The sequence below is a fragment of the Condylura cristata genome, unplaced genomic scaffold (assembly GCF_000260355.1).
Source record: "Condylura cristata isolate star-nosed mole 26May11 unplaced genomic scaffold, ConCri1.0 scaffold00009, whole genome shotgun sequence".
Classification (NCBI taxonomy): domain Eukaryota; kingdom Metazoa; phylum Chordata; class Mammalia; order Eulipotyphla; family Talpidae; genus Condylura; species Condylura cristata.
In genome coordinates, this window is record NW_004567110.1 from 35,095,920 (window position 1) to 35,107,114 (window position 11,195).

Below are 11,195 nucleotides of genomic sequence, written 5' to 3' on the forward strand. Positions count from 1 at the left end.
TATAATGAAATTACTTAGTCTTTTGGTAAGTATATCTTAGATTAGCTGATATGCTTATAGTAGTACTTTGTTGTAGTTTTAATATTTTTCTGATGAAAAAGGATGTTAAGATTCTTTCAATATGTTTACTTGCCATTCCAATGACTCAATATATTTTCAAACTTATCTTTCATTCCTATACTATCTAACAACTCAGTGAAAAGAAGGGGGAAATGATGGATAAAATTTCGGAAAAGACAAATTTCCAATACCCTATGAAAAGTTTTCCAAATCCTTCATTTATTAGAGTAAGTAAAGAACACCTAAGTTTAAAACTTACCACTTTTGATTGTTGTTTCACAAGTCCTATAATAGTTCTGTAAACTTCACAATATCCAGAATTAACATAAGCCACAAAAGAAATTATATTTCCACTTTCCACTATCACTGAAAAAGATAATATTTTATATCATATTTTCTTCACAATAAGAAATTGTTTTAGATACTATGATAATACTAGGTGACAAATTCAATTCAATAATCATTAATGATAAATTTCTTAATAGATGCCATGAGTAGGCAGTTCAGCATATGATAAAATCTTTACATTTATTATATTTATATCTGTAACCTAACAGAAATGAACAATGAGAAGATTTTTAATATAAAGGCAATGATGTACTATAGGTATTGTAGAGGAACAGAGTATGGGACATCCCTATTTGGAGCAATCGCCTACTTTCATGGTATAAATATTCTCGCTATGACTAATTTCAAAGTGGCAGTGTTTAAAAACTATTTAACAAAAATAAATATTTAATAATTGGTTATGTAGAGGCTATTCCTCAAATCCATACAAGCATTTTACTAAATATAGGTTTAAAACAGTGTTACATAGCCACACTGGATTGGCTTAAACCCCACTGTGACAATACTTAATATGATCTTAGCTAAATTACTTCTCCAAGTTTCAGTTTCCATCTGTAAAGTGGCAAAATTTGGAGTCCTTACTCTATGTACGCATTAATAAAGTACAGTAAAGTTATTAGCATCTTACCTGTGTAATAAGTAATGCTATTAATATTGTTTTAATACTGTGTAATAAATTGTTTTTAATACATTATTTTTTCAAGCTTGTGAAGTTATACTAATTTTAATTTATACTTGAAGATAAACTGGGTGCCTTTATTGCTATTAATGAATTAAAAAGTAGTTTAAATTTTAATTTTAATATACCTAATTTATGTAACATGTTTGATTATCGGCATAATTTAAATTATAAAACTAATACAAAATATTGAAATTACTATTTCAAATCAACTCTGTTTGTTCATTCTGAAAAATACCAATATGTCATTCTGAAAGACTTAATAGTGATAACCTAAATATAAGGATACACATGCACCTTTCCCATAATTTTATAGACTATTAGCAAAACTATATCTCTAATTACCAAGCATTCATTTAGAGTAAGAGGGTATATATAAGCAAGATAAATATTACTAATGTATTAAATGATAAAGAAGCTAGATAATAACCCTAATCTTTAGATATTATGATTTAAAAAGCACAATAATTTATAAATATAATTATCATCATATAAAATTAAATATCAACATGCAATGGAAAATACTTTTAGATAAAAACTGATATGTTTATGAGAGCATGCAATCTCCTTTTCCTCATACACTATTAACATCTCAAAGTTCATAATAAAAATACTAGATCATTTTATTGTGCAATCCATTAATTTTGCTTAAAGAAGAGTTCACAGTAACACTTAAGTTGCCTGATACTATATTCCCTAGAACCAAAACCAAACAATGAATTTACAAAAATAGTGTTCCTATATATCAATAACAAACTGGAAGAAGAAAAATATCAAGAAAACTCTTCTCTGCAATTGCATCCAAAAGAATTAAATAGGAATAAGCTTAAAGGATTGATGTTGTCTGCTAACACTAGACATGGAATCTGTACAATTTCTTCTGTCTTAACTTGTAATGGCTCCAAGTACCAGCAATTGGCTTCACTTTGAGACTGGAGATGGAGGAAAATGGGTTCAGAGTAGGGAGTAGGGAATAAAAAGAAGATTTAATGTCAAATCTGGTTGTTCTTCGGATTCCTATTTGTCAAGGACTGACAAATCATATTGTTATTTTTTGTGAAATAATTCTATGAATATATTCTTTTAATAATTCTTTACTTGGAGTAGTCTCTAATAAATGCTCTAAATTTAGTTATTTTTTATCCACATTTCTCTGTATTTCTTCAACCAACAATTATTTATGCATATTTTTTCCAAATCTCAAATTTGTGAAATTAAAATGTCAATTTACTTTTTATTTTTTACGTAATGTGACATGTATATTATATACACAAAATCTGCCATGAGTTCAGAAGAAAAAGAATAATTGGAAATTAGATAGTCAATGAAAATTTCTTTTGATAAGTATTTCTATTCATAAATTAATTTCCCCTATTTTTTAAAAAGATTTATTTATTTATTCATACAGAACTGGGGTACAGGCCAGAGATGTGGAGGGTGAGAGGATTCACCAGAGACAGAGGGGGGAGCAGAACAGGCAGATCTAAGAAGTACACTGCTGAGGGGAGCAGTGGGCGGGCCAGGAGAGGTCTGCAGCGCCATGGGGTCACCTCTGGACCAGGTGGGGCTTGAAGTCATGCAGAAGTGGCTTTAGCTTCTCATTGCTGTGCTTTAACCCGCTGCACCACCAGGGAGGGCCCAATTTCCCCTATTTAACCATAAATGTCATTTAGCCATATAAACCTACATTTTTAAATAATGAAAAGATAGTTTTTAATATTAGTAAAGTTTCTTTAATATGTATGCTTTTTCCTAAGGAAAATATGTTCAGAAATTTCTCCAAGTGGAAAATGAAGTTCAAGAACAGTATTCATTAATACTATTCTTTTATAGTTTTCTTTTATTGTAAGTATATTTTTATAAAAGGTACTGAGATTTATTCAACCGCATCAGTCTACCTGATCCTAAGATACACTTCTATTCCAAAGAGTGCTCTTTCTGTTAGGCTAATGGACTGGTCTTTATCTTAATTAGGATGTCCTTTAACAATCTTTCTAATCACTAGTTTCCATTTAAACTAAGACCTTAACTGTTCTAGTGATGATGCTAATTGCTAGTAGGGAATTATCTGTCTTATCATGACTCCTTCTAACTGACCTGAAATTAAAATAAAATAGTTTTATTAGATTTGTGACTATTTCCTAAGCATATTTTAAACAGCAGAAAGGAAAAGAACAATGCCTGATATTCAGTTTCTGGGAATCCTTCTGATTTTCTTCTCATTTGTCTTTAAGATAAGATCCAGTCTGTTCTTTTCATAATGGTCTGTGATTTCATGTTTTAGAATATGAGTCTGGATTTTGATGAGGCTCTTTAAAATCTAATTTTTAGATACAAATCAACTTTATCTTCTGAACATTAATGAATATAATCTTTAAATAATGATGATAAAATTGTACCTATGTAGTTCATGACTATATTTTTTATTTAACTCGATTATAATCATTTGCATCTTTCTTGCTATTTGTCAAATTTTATATAACCTAAGGGGAAAGAGTAGAAATGGCAATATTTATCTATTAGTAGATATTATTGGCATAAGTTCTTGGTAATGGTAAGCAGAATTGAAGACTAAAAGAGTAAAATTGAGAAACACAATGAGAGACTGTTTTCTTTTACAGATAATTGTTAAGATTCTTTTTCTAATCAAGAATAGTAACATTTATAATTTTTATTTAAGTGTAAATATACATGTATTTTAATGTCTTTAAATTTCAAACTGCTTACCTCGATGAAAGGGTTTTCTTACGTTTTCATTAAGATAAATAGTTGTCATGATTTTTGTAAAAACCTAAACCAATCACTCACTAGGAAATTGCCCCTAAAAGGAATGGTATTAGTAGAGGATAAGAACAGAGAAACTGGAAAGGAGGCTCCATAAAACTAGGAAACTGGCTCACACAATGCCAGGAGCTGGAGGGGGAGTAGAAGGGATTAACAGCCATTAACCCAGCTTTAGAAACTAAGTTCCTTAGGTGCCAATGCCTAGATTACAAAGCATAAGGCCCCAGCAGGTATCAGGTGGGGACTGTTTAGAGCACACCATAAAGGTAAAGATATGGAGATTGAGCCCATTGTAGATCTCAGGTTCTTGTCAAATTCTACCTGGTTATCCATAACCTAAGGCTCACAGTGAATAAGCCCCTCCCAAAAAGAAGATATCTGTAACAGTGCACATCAGTCCTGCACCTGCCCACCTGTGCTTATGCCGGTGCTTCTTTTCACCAGGTCTCTTCCTCTGCAGGGCAGCTGCCTTCTGCCTGCCCGTGACCTGTTCTATGCCAAGGTTTCTCTTCATAGACCTCCCTCAGCAGAGGCAGCTCTCCTGAAGTCACCCGGCCTGTAACCATGCAGGCTTCTCAGTAAACTTGGCAGTAAACCAGGCAGCTCTTTCTGTCGACTTTCATCTACGCAAGTGTCTTTTACTCTCCTGTCCCTTTCTCCAATAAACCTGCTCTTTTTTTTTTTAAGATTTATTTATTTGTGCATACAGAACTGGGGTACAGGCCAGAGGCTCAGGGGCGGTGAGAGGCTTCACCAGAGACAGAGTGGGGAGCAGAACAGGCAGATCCAGGAAGTACACTGCTGAGGGGAGCAGCGGGCTGTCAGGAGAGATCTGCCGCGCCATGTGGTCACCTCCGGAGCAGGCGGGAATCGAACTCATGCGGAAGTGGCTTTAGATTCTCAGTGCAGTGCTTTAACCCGCTGCGCCACCGGGGAGGGCCCTAAACCTGCTCTTTAAATATAACTAACGTTTCTGTCTCGTGGAGAACTCGCCTGGGAAAATCACCCCATGCCACTGAAAGGGGAAGTTCTGGTGAAATCTTTCCCAGAGTGTACCCAAGGACTCTGCAATCCTAACACATTGATTCCAAAAATGACATCAGGATTCCATCAGAGAAATTGTTTCAGTGTTTCAGCTTTTCCATCATTGCCTTGCCTTCAACATAAAGGGAAATTCCCATGGTGTCTATTTTCTTGGTTGCATTTTTTGGGGGTGTGGGGCTTCTTAGAATTCAGGACAATAGCTTGACCAGTAGCGTAGGAATGTTCCTTTTTCTTCACACCCTCAACTGCATTTGTTTTGTTCTCTTAAGATATATGTGCCCACACCATACCCAACACCATATTTTATATAAATTTATAGTTTCTACATAAATTATGACTTGTTGAGTTTAGAAATGAAAACTGATTCTTGTCAACATAGTAAAAAAAAATATTGTAAAAAAGGACTGACATGTGATCCAAAGTCACTTATATTTATGGTGCCACAGTCATAATAAATCAAGCCTAATAATTGTTATACTTGAGTTTTTTTTTTAAGATTTATTTATTTATTTATACAGAACTGGGGTACAGGCCAGAGGCTCAGAGAGGCTTCACTAGAGACAGAGTGGGGAGCAGAACAGGCAGACCTATGGAATACACTGTTAAGGGGAGCAGCGGGCAGGTCAGGAGAGGTCTGCCTCACCATGTGGTCACCTCTGGGGCAGGCAGGAATCGAACTCATGTGGAAGTGGCTTCAGCTTCTCAGTGCAGTGCTTTAACCCACTGCCCACCAGGGAGGGCCCTATACGTGAGTTTTATTCAACACAGAAAAGCAATATTGAGCAAATCCGGACTGGTAGCAACTCCAAAGATAACTTCTTTATATACATGAGGAGTTGATCATTAAAAATTAATTTTGGTGACATCATGAATGATTGACTACATGTAAGTAAATATAAACATTTAAACAGAAAGATTTAAAATATGTAGGGATCATATGACTACCATTTTTCAAAAATATCTCTGACTTACGGACATCACTTTTTATATTTGCTAGTGCTGTGACAAGTTGATATGTATATATTTACATATCAAGAATGGTTAGTTAAATAGATTACTATATCAGTACATGTCAATGTACATATGTCCATTCATATATATATTTATATACACACCAAGGATGTTTAGTTAATAAATGAGTGTTATATTTAATTTCAATGTGTAATTTTGTGTTAAAATACCAAGTAATTAAACCTGACATTCATACAAAATTCTATTTTCATTTGAAATAGAAAAACTACCTTATCTCATAGTGTTCTTCAGAGGATAGATAGATAATGTAACTTACCCTGCAAAAGATAGTATATCATAAATAGCACAAAATTAACAGAAAAAAAGATTTTCATATTTGTATAGAAAAAGAAAAGCTGTTAAGTTTCTGAGTACCAATCATACATTTTAGTCATAAGTTCCAGTTAATCATATTTATTTGTCTACTTAACAATAATGTCCTGATTAATCACTTCATTCTGATACTACTGAACCATCAACATTAATTGCAATTCTATTACTTAAACAGCGTTATTTCAGACATTAATAATCACAAACTAAATAGACTGGCCTAAAGAAGTACATGAATAGTATGATATACTCATCATTTGTCTTAGTATACATGATAATTCATTTTTCATTACTTGAAATAATTATTTACCTCATTAATTTCACAGTAATTTTTTTTCAAGAAACTTCCAACTTCTCTCTAACTAGGAAAAGAAAAGCAATGTACATACAATGGTCTGATTTTTGCTATTAAGGGGAGAAAACTGATTTCCATCATGCCTAATCTAAGTAAAGACAAAAATGAGGTAATATTGATAGGTTAGAGTTCATTGAATACAAAGGTATTCATAAAACACCACAGTCTGCAGTATCACAGATAAGACATTGGAGGAGAAGAAATAAGCAAACTTCTTCAATAAGGAGATTATACACACTGGCCTAGAAAAAACATATCTTCAGAAAAAACTTGAAAGATTCCTAGAATACCCAGCTTAATTGATTGGAGACAGTCCTCCCAGCTTAACTGACTGGAGAGAACCACAATGAAAGGGAGAGGTAGCTGAATTTGCCTTCCAAGTAGAATATAACAAGATGGGGGGGAGGCAGAACAGCATGGTCTTTTTTGAGAGCAATAAAAAAGATCACAAGAAACTGACCCTGAAACAATGAACGTATGTGCCTTCCCTGGTAGTTCAACAGGTTAAAGCACAGCACTACAAAGCTATTCAGCCACTTCAGCATAATTCATCCCAGGTAGATGACCTACATGGCGCAGCAGACCTCTCCTGTCTCGCTGCTCCCCTCAGCAGTGTTCTTCATCAATTTGCATGTTCTACTTCCCATTTTGTCTCTGGTAAATCTTCTTACCGTCCCTGCACCTCTGGTCTGTACCTCAGTTCTGTATGCATAAATAAATAAATCCTTTAAAAAAATGAACATATGTGCATTACCAGATAAAGAGTTCAAAATAAGCATCATACAGATGGTCAGTGCATTGAAAGAAAGTGCAGCTAGACCACTAGAGGAAATCATAGAAATAAGTCATGAACTAATGAGATTATCAACAGAGATAGAAAATAATGATGAAGAGCCAAACCAAATTTCTGGAACTGACAAATAAATAAAGTGAATTGAAAATTCACTAGATATAATAATAGCCCTTGACCAGTTAAAAGAATCAGAAAACTTGAATTAAGACTTTTGAAATTACTGTGAAGCTAAAATAAAAAATAATAAAAATGAAGTGTGCCTATAGGATTTCTGGAGTATCATCAAGTACACCAGTATATACATTAGAGAAATCCCGGAAGATGAAAAATGCAAAAGAGGATGGATCTGCTATTTACTGGCAAGAAAGGTGCTCTCTTTTGAGATACAGATCATATATCATATTATGAAAGTTTTTACTTACTCTTATTTTATTAGAAGTGTGTTTCAGTGTCAGAATTTCCTCAAATATTTTTTAGTTACTATGAAGATGTAGTTTGATTTTTCTCCCTTGAAACATACTAATAACTTTTTAAAAAATGCATTGAATGTATACTTATCGTTGAATTACTAGAATGAACTATCTTTGTGTTGGTTTATTATTTTTTAATGTGTTAGTTTTTTCTAATATAGAATTTTTATGTTTATATTCACATTTGAGATCCCTGAATTGTCTTTTTAATATAATATTTGTCTGTTTTAGCCTCTATGCCTGTACTGAATTTGATAGACAGCTTTGACATCATCTGTTCCTTAAAAATGTAATCAAACTCCCTAGTCACATAAAAAGTCATACTATTGTTATACGGTGTTTCTCGTATTCAACAAAGATCTCTCCAATAGTCTAGAAGAGGATACTATGACCAATCTTCTAAGACAGACAGGCAACAAAAACAGTAAATTAGATTATAAAATGCCATATACAAAATGAATATTTTGTCAATTTTTGCCTCGGTGTATATTTATTCAAATTATTTCTGAAACAGTCATTTTCTCTTTGTTATCATTTAAGAAAAATAAATGTTATATTTTTATAACTATTTTGTCCATCTTTTCTACATCTTTCCATTGTAATTTTTTTAAATTTGATTATAGGTTTTTCAATTTAATACAGTGGTCATAAGAAGAAATAAGTCATCACATCTCTGACGAGCAAAATATGTACTGAGTGAGTGGTTGATCACTGTCATAAGTCTTGAATTTCACATTCATTATAATCTTTTGATTGAAATTTCCTTTATGATAAAAAGATTCACTCAAATAATGTATATTATCCTTCTCTTAAAAGTATTTCTTATAAATATTTGACAAATAGTATTAATAAGTGAATAAAGAAATTCTTGAGAATAACTACTGAAAGTATATAAATAAAATTACTTGTAAAACATCAGAAAATAATGCATTATTCTGACAATCTCAAATATGATTTATATTTTACATTTCTATGGCAAATATTACCTTCAGATAAATTTCAGCAATATTTTCTAGAACAACTTTGTAAAACAAACATAAATGCATTAATATTTATATAGTATGTTCAAAAAGAGCAAAACCTCTCAAGATCAAAGTTCAAAACCTCGAAAGTCATCTTATCCAAAACTGAATATAAGTACATTGGATTTAATATAAAAGCATTTTCAGGCCCCGCCCTGGTGGCACAGCGGGTTAAAGCACAGCACTGAGAAGCTAAAGCCACCTCCGCATGAGTTCGATTCCCGCCTGCCCTGGAATGCAGGGCATTCCACATGGCGTGGCAGACCTCTCCTGGCCCGCCCACTGCTCCCCTCAGCAGTGTACTTTGTCCATCTGCCTGTTCTGCTCCCCACTCTGTCTCTGGTGAAGCCTCTCACCGCCCCTGAGCCTCTGGCCTGTACCCCAGTTCTATATGAATAAATAAATAAAGCTTTTTCATACTTTCTGAATGAAGAATACTGTTAAAATATAGAAAATGACAATCACTGCAAAGTAAAATAATAATAATAATAATAAATGTAATTCAGAAGTAAAAATACATGCCTTTGAGAGGCTTAAGAGTTACAACCATGACATATAGGGCAACAATTTTATGAATCGCTCTATTTTTTTCTTAGAGAAAACATTAATCTCATAGCTTTAACTATTTTCAAAAAACTGCTGTCAAATTTGGGACTCTTAAAAGAGATCACAAGGGAAATGAAGGTCTTTGGCATGGCTGCCCTCTACTGACCTAAGATTTGTCTTGTTTGAAGAAAGAACTTTTATGGAATATTATCTGAAACTTCTCAATCTTTAAAAAAGTTTTATTTAATGAAAACATTTTTATTAATGTTTGAAAATCAATATTGAACTAATGGATAGTTAGATACTCCTGCAGCTGTCCTATGCATGTAGAAATGTAAAAAAAGTTAAATAGGAAATAAAATGCTATAATCAGAGGTAAATTACCCTAGCAGTTTTATTTTTCTCTCCTTATAAGCACTGTATATATCTACTCTATTTCACAGGTGCTAAAGGTCTATTCTTTTTTTGTCATTAACTATCGATGGGAAAATCCAAACAAATGCTTATTTGTTGATCCCAAATGTACAGTAATGTCACTGATATTAAGTCAGAGGGTCACTATTTAAAGAGACTGGTTGTTATTGTAAGAGAATAGAGACAGTTGTGCCTATGTAACTCACGCGTGCCAGTGAGAAATGGCTAAAACGAAAGCATTACAACCTTGGAATTAGGTATAATTTCATTAAAAATAGGTTATTATTTCAAATGACTGATACAGTGCTTTGAGAGACAGAAAATACAAGAGAATAACTTGCCTTAAATTTTTCTTTTTTTAAATGGGAATGTCTTCCTGTATTGCTGAGTCTGGGAGTTTATAGAGATAGAGGTAGCAAAGAAGATAATACAGAGATAGAGAGATGGGATTTAGATAGTGATAGAGATTGATTTTTTGGCTTTCTTTTCTATAAACTCTGGGAATTTATAAACTTTCTTATAGTTCATGTAGTTACATGAAGGCAGTTGTAAATATACAATATAATGTAAAACTTGTATTGGAGAAATTTGCAGAAAACCAGTAATTTATAGATATGTCCTAATAGCAGATAGTTCTTTACAGGTACAAGGAAATGACAGATCTAATCACTATGCATCTTGTGGGATGCAGAAACAGAGATAATTTGGGGTCAAGAAGTAAAAGAATCACACAGAAGACAAAGCAAACCTAGGCCCCAAATGAGCAAGTGCACCAGTGCACCAACTATGCCCAAGTGCAATATGAATACTTTACAGAAGGTTATGCAATGCTATTTTCTGCTTGGATGAAAGATTTATGTTTGTTCATGTCAAAATCTTATACCCTTTCCCAGCAAGTGTTTCAAAGAGGATTTCACCTCTTTCCAGAGCAGGGGTATGACTCAGTTCCAGGGACAACACATTCCATCTCCCAAGTAGAGGGAACTGTTCAGTGTGTACCTGTGACTCAAGCCCACTAATGTGAAGAGTACCAGTTTGTTTTATTGTTGTTGTTTTTTTCTGGGTCAGGAAAAGAGACTTTTGCAAGGATTACTGATTCTGAGAAAAATGTATCCTGTAACTATTTTTGCCATGAAATGGAGAAACTTGCTAAAAAAAAGGGAGGGAAACCAAAACAAGAACAAAGAACTGGAATAATTAACCATAGTGAAATTATTTCAAATCTTGGATCCAGGCACTCCTGAAAAATCAGTTCCAAAACATCACAACAGTTATATATTTCAGTAAATTATTTTCTCTCTTGATTTATTGTCTTATTTTAGCCAATTAAGCTCAAAAT

At 33.2% G+C, this 11,195-nt stretch overlaps 1 protein-coding gene across 1 annotated transcript in view; it reads right to left on the minus strand.

Moving 5' to 3' along the window:
• CNBD1 (cyclic nucleotide binding domain containing 1) overlaps window positions 1-11,195 on the minus strand; it is a 156,338-nt gene that overhangs the window by 3,759 nt on the left and 141,384 nt on the right. Inside the window, exon 9 of the mRNA XM_004680016.1 lies at window positions 320-426. Coding sequence (XP_004680073.1) covers window positions 320-426 — 107 coding nt within the window. The remainder of the gene's footprint in view (window positions 1-319; window positions 427-11,195) is intronic.